The sequence below is a fragment of the Eschscholzia californica genome, unplaced genomic scaffold, assembly GCF_041429995.1.
Source record: "Eschscholzia californica isolate CP2 unplaced genomic scaffold, dmEscCali1.0.p SCAF_1, whole genome shotgun sequence".
In the NCBI taxonomy this organism is placed as follows: domain Eukaryota; kingdom Viridiplantae; phylum Streptophyta; class Magnoliopsida; order Ranunculales; family Papaveraceae; genus Eschscholzia; species Eschscholzia californica.
Window position 1 is genome coordinate 69758094 of NW_028238198.1, and position 20441 is coordinate 69778534.

General features: G+C 35.9%; 2 protein-coding genes and 1 non-coding gene across 4 annotated transcripts; 1 reads left to right on the forward strand and 2 right to left on the reverse strand.

Moving 5' to 3' along the window:
- Positions 1 to 543: 543 nt before the first annotated feature.
- LOC147568685 (Tetratricopeptide repeat (TPR)-like superfamily protein) lies at positions 544 to 9815 on the reverse strand. 2 transcript variants are annotated; one of them, XR_015231080.1, is made up of 13 exons: positions 9365 to 9747; positions 9112 to 9266; positions 8864 to 9005; positions 7035 to 7151; positions 4664 to 5159; positions 4004 to 4042; positions 3794 to 3915; positions 3374 to 3520; positions 2732 to 2821; positions 2467 to 2591; positions 2000 to 2205; positions 1653 to 1849; positions 544 to 930 (listed from the first exon to the last, which is right to left on the reverse strand). XR_015231080.1 is itself a non-coding variant. In XM_086655082.1 (13 exons), the coding sequence occupies exons 1-13, from the start codon at positions 9575 to 9577 to the stop codon at positions 742 to 744; spliced, it is 2166 nt and encodes a 721-aa protein (XP_086511208.1). In that variant the 5' UTR covers positions 9578 to 9815; the 3' UTR covers positions 544 to 741. The 2 variants fall into 2 exon arrangements, 1 of the variants encoding a protein (XP_086511208.1); XM_086655082.1 differs by having other exon boundaries at positions 1653 to 1777; positions 9365 to 9815.
- Positions 9816 to 9838: 23 nt separating this feature from the next.
- Positions 9839 to 9912, forward strand: TRNAE-UUC (transfer RNA glutamic acid (anticodon UUC)). The gene has a single exon. It is a non-coding gene; the product is annotated as a tRNA-Glu (tRNA).
- Positions 9913 to 10211: 299 nt separating this feature from the next.
- Positions 10212 to 19995, reverse strand: LOC147568687 (structural maintenance of chromosomes protein 2-1-like). Its single transcript, XM_086655083.1, has 20 exons — positions 19275 to 19995; positions 18190 to 18870; positions 17875 to 18018; positions 17472 to 17762; positions 17202 to 17387; positions 16934 to 17098; positions 16798 to 16857; positions 16639 to 16701; positions 16005 to 16096; positions 15762 to 15858; positions 14574 to 14690; positions 14221 to 14439; positions 13208 to 13348; positions 12964 to 13131; positions 12686 to 12870; positions 12492 to 12585; positions 12296 to 12384; positions 11932 to 12157; positions 11547 to 11621; positions 10212 to 10544 (listed from the first exon to the last, which is right to left on the reverse strand). The coding sequence occupies exons 1-20, from the start codon at positions 19590 to 19592 to the stop codon at positions 10428 to 10430; spliced, it is 3528 nt and encodes a 1175-aa protein (XP_086511209.1). The 5' UTR covers positions 19593 to 19995; the 3' UTR covers positions 10212 to 10427.
- Between the last annotated feature and the right edge of the window lie 446 nt (positions 19996 to 20441).

A 20441-nucleotide genomic window follows, 5' to 3' on the forward strand; every position in this document is an offset into this window, starting at 1 on the left:
AGTTTCAAAAGAAAGGTAATCTAACACTTCTTGGAGTAGTGGTTGGACACCCACACCCACCTACAACACGGAAATTCCATGTTCGATCTTATGGAAGTATAAATTCATGATTTATTTTTGAACTTGGGTACAAATAAAGTAAAAAATAAATTAGTGGGCATTAGCCACTTAGGGCTCAAGTTAGGCAGTCATGGTTTTATTCAACTCATGAATCTTAATGTATTTTCGTATTATCTCTTCGTGATGTATTAAAATCACGTAGTGATGACTCTCGTAATTCATTTCTTAAAAAAGAAGGCCATATAGTTTGTATTTAAATAGACAAAATCACTATTGTGTATAAGTTAGGGGATAATATTTGAAAAGATTCATGGCGGACCAATTCAAACACACCAACTATGACCGTCTATATGGATAATGGTGGAGTTGATGCTGCGGAAAATCATCACATAAACATAGGAGTAAACAAGAATTATAATTTCGGGGAAGACAAGATTAAAGATATCTAAACCCCAAAAGACAACCTTAACCATTGAAGACGAATTTCCTAAAAATGATATCTTAGAATAACTAACACATCTTTAAAATACTGTACACAATGATATGAGATATCTACTTGTCTTGCTGAAAACTAAGTACAAAAACAGCAAGCATAAATACAGGATTATAGGATTAGCTCACAACATTTCCTATCATGACATTTGGTTTTCTACAATTTACAAGACAAATAGAAGAAGAGTATCAAAGTTTCCTCTTAGCTCGTCGAACTGAGTCCATATCCATTAATCTTGATGTTGCCGGAAAAGTCGATGGAGCTGATAACCCAACCGACTCTGGGATATCGAGACTAGCTCCAATTGATGGGCCTGCAGTTTCTTGTTCCACATACATATTGTGCAGTTGCCGTACTTCAATTCTTGTTGTCTCAATCTGGGTTCAAAGCAATAATAAAAACATAGATTAGCACCATGGTAAGATCAAACCGAAATGCAACAAAACAATACCAAAAGATACAGGATCCATTAACACCATTTTTTCCTGGACCAATCCAGCTACTAGCTTCTTAAGTTTAAAGTGATTTGTGTATCTACTCCAATAATATTATTGTTCCGTACCATTGACACTGTTGTACCAGGAGTTACTAGATACTTTACTTGTTCTTGCGTACTGGTACTCGTAATATGAAACGGACTGAACTCTATTTCAAGTAAAATTGGATGTACTTGTACCAGTCTGCCGAAGCAGAAATGAGATGAGCCCAGAGGGTTTTATATCAGATGATCTTCTTATCTTGAATACATATCTCACCAATAAGATCGTTTCAGAATAATTCAGAGAGTTGGTCGGAATTTTAATGGCAATATCCACTAATTTCCTGATTGTCACCCCTAACTTTAACATTTTATTAAGAGAATTTATAGGCACCCAAAATCATGTCAAGAATGGTTGAAACACATTCCTGTGAATTGATGGACCTAAATCCATCATTATCTCAATTTCAGTCCAACTTTTTTGGTAATGTAAGAGTAGACTCACCACTAAAGATTGAAAGTGGTACCGTACAGCCTAACTGTAAGAATTATAACAGCTCAATAGCTCATATACTCTTGCTACAGAACTGAGCACGGATGAATAAGTATGTAAGAGATTACCAGTTCCATGTGATGAATTGAAGAACGAGCGTCAGAAAGTCTCTTCTGTAGATCATTTGCCCTCTTCTTTGCAAATTCAGAGTTCTCCATCTCATTTCCTTTCTCACCAACTTCTTGATACAAAGCTGCAGAACTAAGTACCATTAACTACCCAAAGGAATTGAATCTCAAATCAATTAGGGGCACAACAAATCAACCTAATATTATCAAAAGAGAAAACAGAATTTTCTAACATTTACAAATTGTCAACGACCAAGCTTAAACCAACCACAAATGAACATGGAAAAGACGACAAAAAGCAAAATCGGCTAAACGATACTGATAAGAACCAAATAAAAAGTGTGTACCTGTCAAAACGGAAACAACCCAGATTTGGGTCGGAATATCATATAGTGTCTTGGCTAATGTCAAAGATGATTTTAGAATCTCCCTGGCTTGTCCACTGTCATGTAGGGCAAGAGCCAAACTCCCAAGTATAGTTAAATACTGTGAAACAAGCTGAATGTTGCCCAAAAGCTGATGTGTGATCCTCAAACCACTAGCTAATCGGATTCTGCAAAAATGGCAGTTGTTAATTGGTAAAAGTTGTTCTTCTGCCACTTCGAAGTATTCACTTCCATACATTTGTTTCAGAAGGAATTAAAGCAAAAAATAAAGGAAGGGGGACAATTTCCATAGTCACAATAAAATATGGTGTTAGTAACTATTAAATGCATCATGAAAGGAAAAGAGTGTGTTTTCAACGAGGAAACAAAATTTACAGGTTTTCTACATACATCCTATTGATGTAACATAACTAGCAAATATTACATACCTGGCCTCTTGTAAGTTATGTTGTTTCATCAGAATAAGGCCATACGCAAGCAGGACGCTAGTTTTCTCACGAACTCCCACGAACGAATCCATAACTCCGTATATGGGTCCAATCAAATCCAGCGCCTGAAAATAAGAAAAACTAATTAGTCTATGACTGAGATCTACTCGACTAAAACTAGAAGAACTCTAAGTAAGGTTGTGAAAGAGAAAGTCACAAATTTATAACCATATAACTAGTTTATGATTACAGGAAAAATATTCACCTGAGAAGACGACTCTGCATCACCGATGCAGATGTAAGAGACAGATGCATATACATGGCACATTGCTTGCATCGATTTGCTCTCAGTTAGCTGTAAATACAACAACATGTGTTAACCCCTCTTATATGCATTATTACTCAGAGGTCCAAACACTAAGCATTAACTTCAGCGTTTCTTTCCTCTAATTCGAGTGAACTTTTGTGCTATATAAGTTACAAAACTTTCAGTTGAAAACAGCAAATGATGAATTTTCAATCAGAGCTCTCAACAATATAATCCAATCAAAGAAACAAATAATATTGACTACACATAGGCCTCGACGATGATAGTACAACACGGACATATACATATCTTCTTTTTTCAAGTACGAATGGATATATTGAAGTATACTGAAGTACATATACATCAGTTACATCCTTTGTCGCTTCACCTCACTAATTCGTTCGTCCTCTTGGCATTAGCAAAGTTTTAAATACAGTAAAAACAAACTAATAATGGAGGGACAGACATAATTTCTTTCATGCTTGGCTGGTAGCTTTATAGATTCACAGAAATAACGAACTTCTTCTGGAAGGATTTATAGTTTAACTTATGACAAGAAATTCTGCAGACAAAAGCATTAAGAAAAAAAAGGTGTCAAACCTTTGAAGCTTCAAGAAAATGAAAAGCTGCTTCAGTAAAGCAACCAAAGGAATGTGCATATTGTCCTCTAAGCATCTCGATAATGCTCTCACATCCTTGCAAGATTGTTGGAAAACGAATGAACCAAGTTCTCATCTGCACCAACGCCTGCATAACATAGACTAGGAGTAAACCTTCAACTCACAACAAAAAATAGTGTGAAGTGAACGTGCATAAGTTGCAATATATGCTCGAGAGCCACCTATGTGGCTATGAGCAAATTGCTATGTAAACCTAGGTTGTTCTGGGTGAAGCACGGGGTGAGAGTGGTACGGTCGGGGTCCCCGATTGATGTGAATCGAGACACAGTTATCAAGTGGAAATAACTAACAAAGCTTCATGTTACTACTTATCCGTATCTTGGAAGAGTATATTACCCACCTCTTGTGCTTCAGCAAATTCTGACCGTGTGAGGTCCACAGCAACTTTATTTTCCAGGAACTGCATCAAAAGCATCAAATACACACCAGCCATCCAGATAGCTGAATGTTGCAAGTTCACCTCTGCATAACATAACATAAAGCTAGTGTGTTAAACTGAAAAACTACATAAGACTGCGAGTACAGCTTCTATAAAATCATGAAGGCTTACCTCTCACATCATCAACAACTCCCAGCTTCACCAGCTCCCCTGCATATAAATAAATGATTTAGCTTAAATCTAACCTTCCTTACGTGCATTGGGGAATTACCCTTTTTAAGTAATCAGACACAGAATAGTCACTTTCTCAAAGAATTCCCGCCATGAAGATTCCCATAACAAAATTCAACTCGGTTGGACAACACAGGTATCCAAGTTATCATGTGTTTTGATGGATGACATGTGTTCCGGCAAAATACGAGGATTGGGTAACTTCTCCTAGGTCACAAATTTGGATCATCAAGATGAAGGATTGGACTAGACAATCCAAGTAGATGCACATCTCATTCAACGGAGATACTTGCTAGGTTTTCCTTGAGCAGTTAAGTCATGGCCTCAGAAATACTCTCAAACTCCTCTCAATGCTAGTATCGTAAACTCAACTAAGAAAACATGCAAATCCAGCTAACAGTCATACAGCAGAACGGAAACATTTTAAAGCTAAACGAAGTTAAAAAAAAAAAGGAAACTATGTACGTGAAAGAATGTACTCGATTTTCTGTAGTCGAAGTATAAGAGTTTACAAACTGAGTTCAAAGAACCCGTAAGCGGCATTCATTGAATTTGAAAACAAAAAGACCATATAAGAGAAGAGAACATGCCACAACCAACCTTGAATAACATGTAGTCCAGATTGAATCCTTCTCCCACACTCCTTGAATAACCCTTTAGGTCGCCCAAACATTACAACCATAAGATCAACCAGAGCATAAACAGCACTCCTAGGTAGCCACTCCCCATCTATAGGGGCGGGTGCTAACTCTAACTTATCTCCCCACGTCTGTTTCCCACTACCTAAGTATGATGATTCTAGAGATTCAGTGCCACTAGAACAAGTATACTGTCTCAGCTGATCCTGTATTTGAGTTTGTTTTTCATATAGAGCTAATCTCTCCCTGTTATGGGGGTCGGATTGAGATAAACTCTGGTTAATGGCATTGAGCTCAGTAGTCAATTTCTGAATCTCTTGCATCTGCTGCACCTCATTTTTCATAGCTTCATCCAACCTGTCGACATGCAACGTGGCATTCTTGTAGTCGCATATCCTGAGACGATAAAATGTGTGCAGCAGCTCATTGTAGAAGAACAAACCCAAGCACTGCCGCCTCTGGTTGAGTAACAATAAATGACGTACAGACATGTAAGTGAAATAACAAATCTAACATTTAGTCAACAATGTGAAAAAATTGTCATAAAATTTCAGAAAACCTCGGAAAATGGAGAACATTAACATAGATATATGCTGCATGGATCTTACATGAATCATCATCAATTTATTGTATGAGTTGAACTGTGGAAGTATATCAACTATTATTTTCTTGGAACCCTGACACAGGCCATCTTCTAAGCTAAAAGGATTTGGAGTTGCTATCATATCGATTTATAGTAACAGGGCTGTCTTCAGCTTAGCAGTGGCGTCAATGAGCTTCTCTCACTTTTTTTATTTGCTCATTTGTAAGATATGTGGATCCATGCATGTCCAGCGCATATTAATAGGGGGATATCATCTATCTAGATACAGTATTTTTTCTGCTTACGGCTTAACTTTCAATAACTAAGTCTCTAAATCCAGATTGAGCCCGATATTTCTAGATTTTTTATATTGCGCTCTACCAATCCGGATCAGATCCACTACTTTGAGCTAATAAATGGAAATACCAATTGTCTTCAAATTATAATGGACCGGTTTACTGCCTACGCATCCGCTATCCATTCCACTTAAAATTCCAAATTTCCAATAAATATTTAACTTCAGCATTTGTGGCAAGCAACTTAAAAAGGTGGATTGACGCTAATGCCTCAATATCCGCTTCATAGCTTGTTGTTCGTTGGCTACTTTCTTTACATAGTTACGCATTCCTGTTAGTTTCCTACTTAGTCGTCTTATCCTAACACCACAATTCCATGGTTACATTCCTGTTAGTTTCCTACTTAGTCGTCGTATCCTAACACCACAATTCCATGGTTACGCATTCCTGTTAGTTTCCTACTTAGTCATCGTATCCTAACACCACAATTCCATTTAAAGTAACAAACTAAACGAATAGGAGTTTCCAAGGTGTATTTCTTATCGATTAGGTCGTAAGACTTAGAGGAAGATTATGCTTTGATGCTACATTTCGTCCTCAAATTGAACAAAATGAAGCCTAAAGTTTTTCTACTTATTACATTTGCAGTACCAGACACGAGATAGATCCTCCAAAGAACAAGGCTTTTTTCGAATAAGCCAATTCATTCGGGACCCTGCAGATCCACCCTTTTTACTATTCAAAGATCAGCCCTTTGTCTCTGTGTTTTCACGTCTAGAATTCTTTGCAGATCAGAGATGTCAAAGGGGCTTCTTACTTCCCAAACAAATCCTCCTACATCTATATATGAATGCTGGTTCATCAAGAATACGCAAGAAAAGCACTTCGGATTGTTGATTCATCGCCAGAGATGGCTGTGGGAACCGAGCCCTCCAAGCGATTTAATCAAACTGACCCTATTTTATGATGAGAAAATTAGTCCCAATTGTCTGATTGACAGATCAAATGATTGTTTATTGAAAAGATTTGAGTCGACAAACTTACAAGCCATCAAGTATATATTTTATGTCCTACCAGAGTTACAAGGGCATACCCATGAATTAGACAGCTGAATGCTGAATCAAGAAATAAATAACATCTAGAAGATATAGTTACTTGAATGACCAAACACTAAGGTTCATATGGTCATTTGCAGTCACTTTATCTGTACATATTTCCTTTCTAATATATATTCATTCAAATTTTCAAAAAAAAAATATATGGTCATTTGAAGAGGGGCTTAATAAGTAATCTGCGTGCCGGAATAGGTAGTGTTTTAGCATTAGTCTTCAATATAAATACAACTTAATGAGATTTATTAGGTAATTATGCTTTAATCACAAGGACAACACGTGCCATTTACAAGTCAGACTTGACTTTTCAAGCAATTACATGAAGTTACCATTTATACTTACTTTATCTGGTTGCATAGATTCCCACACCTCATTGCATTTTTCCGCAGCTCTCTCAACCGTATTTACATCCTCCCACTGCATGAGGTGCACATGCAGCATTGAAGTCGCGAAAAACATCTGATTTGTTGATAAGAGTACGCATTAGTAAAATACTAACATAAACTCACAAAATCACAAGGCGTGGAGCAAGTAGCCGGGCAGGTCTAAAAGACTAAAAGAAGGAATTGAACCGACATTTAACTTTGGGTTACAAAAAGTTCATTTTCCCTCGTATTGTCATCATATGGCAAAATCGAAGTGTATTAACTTAATATCCCTCAATAAATTAGAAATTAGTATCTACAACTTATTCCTTGGTATTATAGGCAACAAAAGAAAATCCGTTCAGCCACAATTCGGGTTATGAATGCTTCCTCCCATCTCAAATTTTTCTTTCTTTTGGTAGATGACCAAAAGAGGACCAAACACTGGTTTTAAGAAAGATTTTCTTGAGGGAGAAATATTTTATTAAGAATAAGTATAAGTGTAAAAAGGTTAAAAAAAACATACGACTGACGAAATCACAACCGTACAATATGAAGTGCCAATTCAAGCCCCCAAATTAAGAGTGAAGTCTCGAAAAGAATTAGATTAAAGTAAGGGTGAGCAGAAACGAAACCAATTGCACGAATGAAAGGAGCTAAACCGTAAAAAACGAACCAGGCCAAACCAAACTTATTGATCCTATATCATAACACTCATAAAACTCAATTTGAAGTTCTTTAATTATAAATCATATGATCCAAAAGCATATTTTAATGCCCATCTCCTAAATAGATTCATTCTACCCTAGAGCAAAAATAGTATAAAGCTTGTAAACCAATTGTTTGGCATATCATGAACATTTTGAAACATTATCATAAGAATGGGTAGCTTGATGTTCTATAATTATGTGATTTTGGTAGCGAATACCTCTCTTGAAAATAGAGCATGAAAATATGCAAATTTCTAATAATCATAAAGCGCCTCGTGAAGGTTTAGAAACAAATTAATGTTTAAAAAAATCCATATCTTTTAAACATATCCCACCAATCAACTGAACTGATCTGTGCTAAACCAGACTATGTTGAACGAGATCGGCCGTAGTCTTAATCGGTTAGGCATTTTTGAGCTCGAACTGATCGGCAACAAGCCGAAACTCGCTCAACCCCCAGATAAAACTCAATTTCTCTTGCACCAAAAGAACAAAAGGTTTAGTGTTCCAACTTGTTTCCCCTTCGAAATGGTTTTGTTCCTCATTTTTCCAAATAGACCAGCTAACTCTATGAGGAATTACTTTCCTCACCTACCCACCTCTCTGAGTGATAACTGCAACATCTCAAGCTGTTTGGGCATCCTACGAATTTCTAAGGAGTGCTCAAAAGGAGTTTGTGGAAGAGCCAAGAATCAAAATGTGATGAAGAAATCTTCATTACATTTACATAAAATGTATTTGGTGATCTGATCTCCCCTCCTCTTCAAGCTATCAAAAGGTTTTAAGTGAAATTGACCACGAGAATGTAAAACTTAGTATTTGTAATACCGTAATCAACGAATTTACATATCTTAAAGTTAATCATTATGGTACCAACAAGGAATACATTGCTAAGCATTGAGTAATATGACAAAAAATGATCTGCAACCAACTGTTTGCGTGTCCAAAAACGATTGCCATCTTACAAATAATTAAGTATTCTGACATGAGATTGAATATGTTTCTTCACAATGTGAACTCATAAAAATGACTCATAAAGGAATAGAAATAATATATCCATTCAGGATTTATTATATACCACAGTCATAATACAAACCTGAAGCTCTGGATAGTACATCTCACTAGCACAAATAAATCCATGTTCTAAAGCAGAAATTGAACTCCGATAATCTCCTTCGACTACCAAAGCACTAGCAAGTTGAGAATTGAAATTACAGTACCATAACCTCACTGCAAACCTTCAATCACCAAAAAAAACCCATAAATTTCTATAATTTTGAAGTAGAAAAGCTCAATTAAAACATAAGTTGATTAAAAACTTTCTTCAGATTAAAAAAATGATACCCATCTTCTCCAGAAGATGAAGTAAGCTCTAAACCCTTTTTAATAATTTGCTTTTGAAGTGGAACCGCTCCAAGAAGATGATAACACTGACATAGTAAACTATAAGCTCGACATTTCAGTTCGAAACATGATGGAATTGATTTCAAAAGCAATTGCTGTCAAAAACAAGAAAAAAAAACATGTTTGAATTGGAGACTGGAAGTAACTTAAAACCCTAGAAATATATATATAGAGAGAGAGGGTCAATGCTTACGGATCTTTCGAGGTGAGATTTGGCGTGATTAACATTGTGAGAGTGCTTCAAGAGAAGAGAAGCAAGACGAAGACGAGTTTTTATTTCAATGATTGGTAAGAAAGAGACTTGACTTTGACAAATTGCTTCTAAACATTTAACTGTTTTAGCTATTTCTCCGTTTTGTTCGTGCATATCTGCTAGTCCCCATAATCCCTCTGCAAGTGCTTCCATTTAGAGATTATTAGGGTTTCAATAGATAGAGAGAGAGAATTTAGGTCATCTAGTAAAATGGATTTGGTTGGTTTAAGAATTAGGGTATTTTGAATTATAAGGCTCAAGGGAGTGTTGCGTCATGAAGAAGGTTTTCATTAGCAACAGAGAGAGATTCATCATGAAGAGTTACTGAAACTTAGCGGGTTGTCCACGGGTTAGCTCACAAATCTAATAACAATTAAGCGAACTTGTAATTATCCTTCCGAAAGAGAACTCAAATCCATTGTAGTCCAGCCCGGTTAGGATACCTGGCTTTCACCCAGGCGACCCGGGTTCAAATCCCGGCAATGGAATTCTTTTTTCATTTTGCTTGCAATCACAGTGATTTAGGCTTTAGTCCTATACCTAATTTTATGGTATTTTCAAGTGTTTTTGGCCGATAAAACCTAATTTGTATAGATTCAATTCAATTTTTGGTCATTCAATAGTTGATCATGTCCTAATATGAGAGTCGTATCTTGTTTGCATATTTATTTATATATAATCACATTGATCGAACCCACAAATTCCTGCATCAAGATAATTGTAACAACACAGACATTCAAGAAAAAAAAATCTGGAAAAATCACATGTAGATCATGCACAAGAGAAGTAAAATCAATGTGAAACTTTTTTAACTTTAACCTTTAGGACCGCTTACATTGTTGAATCTAAATAAACTCTTGAGCAAACTATGACCAGCAATAATCATAAGTCATAAACTCTCCCAAAAGAACATATGTATTTTACATAAACTGTAGTCAATACAACTAGAACTGATTCCACTTCAGGAGAAAAGTTACCGGTGGAGTAACTCAAACGGAAGTGTTCACTTGTTTTTTGAAGCGACAGTTCGTTGAACAGTAGAGACACCATCTACGAATTTCGTTCTAAAAAGAACATTGGCATTGTTGAACATTCCTTCTTTAAGAGAAACAACGATAAACTGTAAAACAACCAAAAGAGAAAGACGATAAGTACCAATATGATAGATTATGACACAAATATTACAAAACAACTTGAGAAAAACTCATTAATATTTAAAATGTGTTGGATTTTTGGACATAATGTTTCGAAACATGGAGTTTTACAACATACGGTGTTACGGTTACTCTACTTCTGGGTGAACCAGATGCATGGGACATCATTAGGGTCTTATAGAGATTTTATGTTAAATTGGTGCCCTATCCATGTACTATGTAATCTTCTGCTTTTATGCTTTTTGGGGTTCAGGTTCCTTTTATAACCCCAATTGTTAATAAAAGCTCTTCCAAATTGAATTTGGAAGCAAAAAATATAATGTTAAGATTGAAGTCTAGTTATAGACTTCTAAAGCTTGAACCTCCCGGGACTCCATAGAGTGGGGCTAGAGTCATCCTAACAAGGTGTATATATAACACACATCCAAAAATATATACTTAGGTAGGGTTTTTTTGTCCAAGTCAGATACAGAATCTGACCCGAGCTGTGGAAATGACTGGTGTCAGAATTCAAATTTATTTTTGTCTGACTCGTCTGAATTACTGGTTTGAATTGCTTTTGTGTCATTTGATTAAGACAGTTCAGATTCAGACACTGAAAAAACGAATACCTCCTTAAACATAAATATGAAATGTCTTATATGAAAATGCAGCTAGAATTACCATTACCAACTTAATTTGTCGGAAGAAAAAAAAAAGGTAACGAAGGAAAATAAATAAATAAGGTGGAGCCGAGTTCACCAAACTGATTTAGGTCTTGGCTCCCCCAGAGCACGAGATAGTGGCCCTTGACTGAGTCATGAGTAACTCACGAGTTATTCACTCGCGGTCCCAAGTGAAGAGCCAATTTCTTCATTTTGTAGGCATTACAATCTCATAGTGTTATTACTGAGAATACTACTCGGATTGGCTCTTTGACCTGGAGTGAATTGAAGAAAAGAACAACAGAAAAAAAAACGTTGTCAAACCTGGGAATGAGGGAAGTGAGACTTGATCATCCTTCCAATATTCTGAGTGTGGCTGAGATCAAGAGCAGCATCCACCTGGTAACCATCGACAGAAATTGATGAATATATTGGATGAAAGCACGCCAAAATAAATCTTAAATGAGTTCGTAGAATTGATGAATATATTTCTTTGGTAGTAATGGTTGACAAAAAAATTTCATCTCGAATGTATGGGACCAATACCAACACCGATGAATAAACCAACTCCGTAAGTATGCATATATGAATCATGAATAAATTGAATCGCCAGACTGTACTAATTACTAACTATGATAGAAGTTAAATAGTTCAGAACAAGAAAACAACAATTAGCAACACTTAGGTTCATCAAGAGAATAATGATAACCTCGTCAAGTATATAAAGTGGTGCTGGTTTGAAGAGAAGCAATGCCAAAATGAGAGAAAGAGCAAGAAGAGATCGTTGGCCTCCGCTAAGCTCCGAAAGTGACTGCTTCCAGACGCTCCCAAATGCAACACGGACCTCAAGACCATCTAAGAAACTACAACCTTCAGGAGGCTCCAACTTTGCCATGGTGCCTGGTAATAAGGTAGAAAAGATGGACCCAAAATCCCTGAAAAAAATTTATAGGTGAAATAGGAAACAGTGGTTAAGGTCCCAAAAATGGACATTTTCTATTATGATCAGATCCACACTGAATATGAATTAAGATGAATAAAAGCAAAGCTTCAAAGAAGGAAGTGAAACTCACTTGGTAACTTTAACCCAAGTAACTTTCAGTGTCTCCTTCTTCTTTTCGTCTAGCTCTTCAATAACCGTCTTGATTTTTGACTTATCATTCTAGAAGAGTGAATTTATACCGAAGAAACAAAACTCAGTAACAATGTATATTATTATAGAAAAAAAAACGGTGAAATAAATATATAGGATGAAAAGAAGTGGCAAACCTCAATTATGTTTTTCTTGGATATTAAGTCGTTGTACTCATCTTCTGCTTTCTCAAACATAGCCATGACTTTCTTGTTGACTCTCTTTTCAAGACTTTGTTGAAAAAAAAATAAGAAATGCACGTAAGTTTGAGAATAAGATCAAAGCGGAAATTATTTTTATTGAAAATGAAGTAACAATATTAGATCGATACCTTGATTGCTCAGCTTGAAGCTTATCTAATTGCTCCCTAGCATGATGAGGGTTACAAGAAGAGAAATCATAATCAGTCCCACTCCTACCAAAAAGTTGTTTCTCGGCAGCTATCCAACTATGCTTCTGCAGCAGCTTATCAACCTTCAAAGAACAATCTTTCTGTTCCATCTCCATTTGTTTCACCTATAATAGAATATTAGGTATTAATAGAATTAAGGAGAGGGTACAGATATTGATTTGAGTTATAAGGAATTTATAATATAACCACTAGAGAACCTCATTTTCCACTTTCTTTCGTTCTAAATTTGCCTCAGAAAGTTTATGTTGAAGCTTTTGCTGCTCCTTGGCAATACCATTAATTTCAGAGTCACGTTCTTTCATCTTCGAACGAACCAAACCAAGTTCAGACTGAGCTTTATCATGATCTGCCTTAATGGAAGCCACCTGCATTAAAGTTGTAATTACAAAGATTATAAATTTTTGAATTCTAAAGAAGTTGCTAGCTGTGATCAGTATGTACCTTAGTAGCCTGCTCCTTCACTTCCACTGTGAGACTGTTGATCTGTATCTCTAGAGCAGCTAATTGACTCTCCAAGGAGGCATGTTCTTGCATGACTGCCTCCTTTTCCATAATAAGCCTCTCTCTTTCATTTTCATGCGCCTAAAATAATGCATCAAGAAGTTAAACTGTAGGAAACTGAGTAGCTTAACTGACCAAAATGCACATGAAAAATTAGGATAGTTCCTTATTTTGTTGTTGAGAGGTCATAAAAATTGGTGTATGTAATAGCTATCGTGCTATCTAAGGCTAACTGTGATGTCCACAACTGCACATAGAAAGCACCAGCCAGTGATGGTTTCATTTTTTTAGCCTACTTTATATTTGTAGGTTAGCAGTATCTAGTGTGAAGTTTATTATTTTAGATTAATTAAAGAATTAACTATCCTGTATATTGTTTTTTTAATTTATTTCATTAGAATGATTATTTGTGGTATGAAGAAAATCTTGACCGTCATTTTCGAAGACCATAACAATAGTTTCATTTAAGTCATGATAATACATGAACTCTCATAAGATAGAGTCAGAGATCATTCTTTTAAGGCTTACTAAACATACCTTGCTACTTAATAAACAGAAAGATGGAAATCCATTCTTAATTTTGATATATTTCCAATTCTAACCAAAGCTCGTTTCAAATCTTTAGCATTTCTTCACCAAATATAGTTCTACATTCACCAGCTTAGAGTCATAAGGTGTAAGATCTCAATTTTGAGTTTTTAGACATCGTACGTAAATGAATGGGAGCTATATTTGACAAAAGATCCTATCAAGAAATCAGAACATTAACAATTCCCCTTGAAGATGACAAGTTATTCCTATACATAGTTACATACAAATGTGACTGCTGAAAATTTATCAAATCTAATTCGGCTATGAACTGAAGAATACGTGAGTTCTAGAAATAGGAAACCGTTACAAGATGCATAGGAGCAATTCCTTTTGTAACTTAAAACACCAACTATATAACTTACTTTAAGATCTTTGGAAGCAGATTGCATTTGAGCCTTTGTTGTTTTGATCTTTTTGTCTAAATCCTTTAGTCTGCTCTCCCTTTGACTACCATGTTCTTTAATAGATTTCTCGAGTGATGACACAGTTGACAAACAATTTTCATACAGAAGTTGCTTTTCTTTCCCTCCAAGTTTTGCATCTTTGAGCTCCTGCTCGATTTTTTTCACTAGTTCACCTAGCTACATAACACACGGGAACCTTAAACCTTTAGTGAGTAAAAGGATGTATTTGGATTGAAAGTAACCAGCATGAAGATAAAATAAGTTGAGCTTTATACTTAAAACAGAAATGCAAATTATGTAAATAGATGAACCTTGTGATGCTCATTTTGCTCAGCTCTGCTCTGGAATAGGGAAAGATCATATGATTTTAGTTCCAACTGTGCTTTAAGGTCCGTGAACTTTTTATGAAGGGGTAAGAGATGTGCAATCTGAAAAAGGAAAAGGTTATTTAACACCAGAAAATAGGGCAAACTCATATGTCAAATCAGATTTAAAAGATGAGAAAGATGAGAAATTTTTAAGGTGGGATAACATGAAATTAATGATTATGAAGATTATATAACTAAGTGTATCCTTAGATAATTACTCTAAAGTTTGGATGAGAAATGGAAGCATCACATTGATTAATGACATTGGTTTCGGGTGTTTGCTGTATGCATGTATTCTTTCATGATTAAGAGTTTATGTGCCATTAAATACATCAATGTTTTTTTATTTGTTAAGACTTAAAAAAATTTCTTGTAGAAAAGAAAGAAAACTGTGTATTAGTTTCTCTCCATGTAAATGTGATGTTGATTCTTTTTTATTGATGAACGCCTTTTTACGCTTTGAAGCATACGCCTCGAGGCGAGGCCTAGCATTTTCAGACAACCTGGCATCAGAAAACTGTTTTTTAAACATTGCACAAAGATAACCAACACGAAACACTTATAGGCTTAACCTGATAAAGATAACAGAAACACAAAAAAGCTACGTAAGAATCTTGCAAATAAAGTATGAGGTACACCAAAGAATGAATACTTGAGAAAGTAAATAAGGCTATTAGGGATGATAGATAGCACAAGCAGATGATCAGAGCCTGGAGCAAGTTTGCGTATAAGTTACAAAAGGAATACCAGAACTTCTGTCTGAACTCTGAAGTGAGAACTGCAAATTTCAGTCTTGTACACAAAAAATGGAGCTATCATCTCCATTGGAGTCTAGAGATTGTAAATACAAAAATGAAGTTTCTCAAGAATCTCAGGTTTAAGGCGTAAATTATTTTAAAAAATAAAAACAATGACATATTGAGTACCAAATAAAAGAACTGGGGAAAAAACTAAGAATGATGCAGGGTATCTACGTAATAAAAATGTACGGCCTACGATTCCCAAAATGGTCCTAGTTAACTTTTAAATGAGCATAAGAGCGGATATAAAGGCCATATAAGCATACGTGATACGTGCATGCAAGCATGTTAGTTTCTTTAGAAATTAAAAGAAAGATATAAAAAAAACTACCTGATTTTCTATTTCCGCTAATCTCTTCTCATGGAAAGCAAGCTTTGATTCACATTCTGCCAGTGCATGAAACTGCTTCAACAATACACCCTCATTTCTACATGCACAAGTTATCGAGATAAAATTTACATTTTGGAAAAAAATTCAACGAAAATTTAAAACAAATCCTTCTAAAAGATACTGCAGAGCACAAAAAATATCCCCATTGAAGTAGAAAAATCACTGGGCAAGTAGAGCAATTACTTCCGGCTACCACCAGTTATAGAACCAGTTGGATTATATAATTCTCCGGACAGGGTAACACTTCTAGTGCGAATTTCCCTATTAAAACAAACCTGCACATAATTAAGCAATAAAACTCAGATTACAAGCTACGTGAGGGACCAACTTATCTTTGTTACTAACAAGTTTCTACTATATAAATAGGCATTTTAACTAAGATATGATGAGCTACAATTATTGAAGTTAACTCATACATCACAAGTCAGAGTCAAAACTGCTGATCCGCAAAAAATTCAGTACTCTGGACAAATGGAAAAAGTGATACGCCATAGGGTAACTCATATATCATTTCGTAGACAATGACTATTTGTAGTTTCACACTTCAATTGCTGTACAATATTGAAGTTAATCTGTCAAACTTACAGCACAATGAATCAAGGCAAAATTATCAGGTTCAAATTATGATCCTAAACAACATTGCGACATAAAACTTCGCATTAAGAGACTGTAGAATTTCATTCACCCCTAATACAGTAATAACTGGTTTCCGGTGGCAATGAGGTAAAAGGCGAACCTAATTCAGAAAGCTAAACTATATTCAAGCTCGACATGTAGGTAATAAATCCGTAGAATGCAAAGCAATAACAAAGAATACCTCCTCTGCAGCATCATCAGTTCTGCAAATATAAGTTGAACCAAAAACATATGCCATTGCATTCTGCACTATCAGTCACTTATTAGTACAGAAAGTGGATAAAGAAACACGTGAACAATCTACAAAAACAAGGAGTCAATTTGTCTTGAAGCAACTTACTTTCACTTCATCCTCATATCCAACCAGAGAGAGTGCCAAACTTGCATTTCCATCACCAACCTGAAAACAAAAGCATTATCTTTTATATTTGATGGAAGAGGTAAAAAGAATGTCAGATAGGAATTCAGTTACTAACCAATCTCACAACGGCATTTTGAACCCCAGGGGAAACAATATCGTATCTGATTTTGTTCAACGGTATAAAGGTGACTCTTCCCTTAATTATGCGACTCTCTAGAAGCTCTTTTGCCGTACTGTCACTATCTACAACAACGTTACGCAATCTGCCTCCAGCAATAACCTGCATAAGTCAAAATCCCATATGTTTTCAGTTTAGGCTTAGGCATTTTCTGCAAAACAAAAATCGACAAAATAATAACCCGAAGCATATTGTGGATACTGACCTCCAAGGCTGTCATTGTGGAACTATCTTTCACTTTGATGAGCTTGGCAACCACACCCTTAACCTTTGACTTGTCAAAATTCTTCAATCGATCATGGTAGGAGAATTGAACATTTGCTAATTGTCCTGCAATAATTCGAGTCTCATCTCTTAATTTCTGCACCACCTCTAGCTCTGACTCCCGGTCCTGAGATTACAGATTACATTATAATATTTCTAAAATTGTCGTCAATGGAAACCTGAAATCTAGTGACATAAATTAGATGCAAACCTTTTGTAACGCTTCTAATTGACCCTCTTCATAGACGACAGATTCCAAAGCCATCTTCACATTTTCCACATCTTTTTTTCTAGTACGAAGCTCTTTCTCTACAGTAACAGCTTCTTCACTCTTGGACATTAACTGTTGTTTTTTCTCTCGCAACTCCTTTTCACAATGGCTAATTTTAGTTTTCAGCTGCTTCAATTCTGTTTCAGCACTACCAACAGCGGCTTTTGCATCAGCCAACTGGTCTTCCATGCACTTATCCTCGTCCCCACTGCTCTTGCCAGCTAATACACCCTATCAGTTGCAAATAATTCATTTCGAGTTAGTAAGAACATAAGCAGTGACTAGTGAGCACCCACATGACAATAGAACAAATATAGATATAAGCTGTGCACAACATTCTTGCCTGGTAATCCTTTTCATAGACTTCCAAATTCTTTGAGAGTTCTTCAAATCTCATTTTCAGATCCGCAGCTCCATCTTCAGCATTTTTAACTGTGGAATTCCTTTCCTCAATAGATTTTTTAATGTCTTCGATACTTTTTGTAATCTAGCATAACATGAGTGTTCTCATCAGCAACCAATTATAGAAATTGATGAAATAAACGACTGAACTAAATGATTAAAAAAATGAATTACAAGCAGAAAAGCAACCAAATATGACGTCAAGTAGACATCATAAAGAGACAAAAAGAAACCAAACAAACATCAAGAGGTTTACCTTTTCAGCATTCTTCTTTTCACCACGAAGAGAATCCTCTTGGTTTTTCAGTATCGATGTTTCCTTAATAAAATCACAAGAGAGTGCATCTACTTTTTCTGACAAACTTTTTACCTCTCCGCCCATGATTGCATCTTTTTCAGCAGCCAAGTTTGAAATATCGGTTTCCATTTCCTGAATTTTCACTTTCATAGATTTTGTATTATCGTCAATCTCATCAATGGTGGTCTTTATCTGTTCCAACCTACCAACCGCATTATCTCTTATCTTCTCTGACTGAACAAATTCAAAAGCAATGCAGAATCTTCTAAGGCGGTCTAATTCAGCATTCCCGTTGGCCCACTGCATGTACTGCTGCTTTTCTTTCCTCAGCTTCTCCAATGCAGGCAGTATATCACTGTCAAGAAGCCTATCGATCTCATCAACCTTGCTCTGCTTCTTCTCAAGTGTCTTTAGTGCATCCTCCTTTTTGGTTTCATACATCCTTGTTCCAGCAGCCTCTTCGAGCATGGATAAAATTTCGGGAGGTTTCATGTTTAAGACCTTAGTGATACGCCCTTGCATGATTAAGAAATGTGGATTATTAACATTGAGCTGCACGGAGTGAAAGAGATTCTGGACTTGTTTCGGTTGGGCAACACGGCCATTGATGAGGTACTTGTTTCTCCCTCCAACTACGATCTACAGAGCAAAAAAGAGTGCAACCCAAAACTATGATTAAGTTTTTAGCATATAAACTTCACCAATAGAAAAGGGCTGGGTTTTGCGGTTTCCATGCAATATTTCAGATTACTAACAAGTAACAAATGGGTTTTAGACCAAAAAAAAAAACACAATCTACATATTACAGAACGAAAATGGAAAATGCAACCCTAGCATCTAGATTAGTCATTATATCAGAAAAATGCAAACTTACTTGGGGAATTCACAAATTGCCAAATGTTAGGGTTTTGCAAACCACCTACCCTAACTTTCAGGAGTATCACAGAGTCTAAATTTTCTCATAAATTAAACATTGTTAAGTTTTATCTAGATGGCAAAACTTTCAAAATGTCAAAAAGAAAGAGAAAACTAGTTAAAAATACCTGTCTGGTAACAGTGATTTCTCTACTATCTTCATAACCAAGTGGACTTCGATTTCGATCAGAATTGTCGAAAACAATTGAAACTGTGGCTTTGGTAATTCCAGCTTGTCCCTGTTTGTAAACTAGTTCCTGGAGATTCGAAGCACGAACCTGTTGCAAGTTAGTAATTCCAAGTACAAAACAGATAGAATCAAGTATATTTGATTTTCCTGAACCATTAAGCCCAGTAATGGCGTTGAAGAATGGATCAAAACCAGGAACAACTGTTCTTGTAGCGTAAGACTTGAATCCCTCTAAACATATCTCTTTAACATACATTTCTTTACTTTCTTGGACTTGAAAACCCTAAATTCAGCAAGAAGCGCTCAGAGAATGAATGAAACCCTAAATTCGGAAAAGGGATTCTTTGAGACTGAAGTAGTTTCAGAGTTTGAAACCTAGAATCGGTTCGAATGGGGTTCAATCAGCTTCACCATTAGAGAGAGAAAGTCGAAAAGGTAAGAAAGAGAGTTTATGTTACTTGCTGGTTATTTGAGGGTTTGAAATTTTTTTGAAGAACTTTTTGGGCTGAAGGCGGGAAATGCCCTGCGAGGGATGATTTTGTACTCCTGCTAGTATCACATTATAGTGAACAGGAATGGGGACCCTTAAATATCAGTGAAGTGGTTCACGTGTCAACTACGTCTTGACTTATGATCAAAATACCCTTCATGAAATATTTAGGTTATTTGGATATTGACCCTCAGTTATTTAGCAATTTTAGGACTACACCTCTAAAACTAAAGTATGTTTGCGATTGACTCTCGTTCTCGATTTTTCCATAAAAAATCAGCAAAAGTGAGTCGTTTGCCAACCACATGCATAAATTTTTTTATATTATATGTAACAAGTCCAGGACTAACTAAGTACTAGACTATGTATCTAACAATTATATATCTAAGACTTTTTCAAATCAACGAGACTTAGGGGGGGTAGTGGAGCAAGACTTTCATGGACATTTGAGAGTCCGCGAAAGTCTGAGGCATTCAAATCCAGACATTTGAGAGTCCACGAAAGTCTGAGGCATTCAAATCCAGACATTTGAGAGTCTATGAAAGTCTGAGGCATTTGATTGTAGACAAAATATGTCCCAGACTTTGGTAGACTTTATAGTTTGATGGATTTGTG

Bases quoted from the DNA above. Each gene is read 5' to 3' on its own strand.
- LOC147568685 (XM_086655082.1), bottom strand. From the start codon at position 9,577: ATGGAAGCACTTGCAGAGGGATTATGGGGACTAGCAGATATGCACGAA. The intron at 2,822-3,373 runs GTTTGACACCTT...TTGTATTTACAG, and splicing joins ATTTTCTTGAAGCTTCAAAG to CTAACTGAGAGCAAATCGAT. The intron at 2,592-2,731 runs GTGAATATTTTT...TCTTATTTTCAG, and splicing joins ATGCAGAGTCGTCTTCTCAG to GCGCTGGATTTGATTGGACC.
- LOC147568687 (XM_086655083.1), bottom strand. From the start codon at position 19,592: ATGTATGTTAAAGAGATATGTTTAGAGGGATTCAAGTCTTACGCTACA. The intron at 18,019-18,189 runs GTAAACCTCTTG...ATGTTATGCTAG, and splicing joins AAAAGAAGAATGCTGAAAAG to ATTACAAAAAGTATCGAAGA. The intron at 12,385-12,491 runs GTTTGCCACTTC...TCACTCTTCTAG, and splicing joins CCAAGAAAAACATAATTGAG to AATGATAAGTCAAAAATCAA.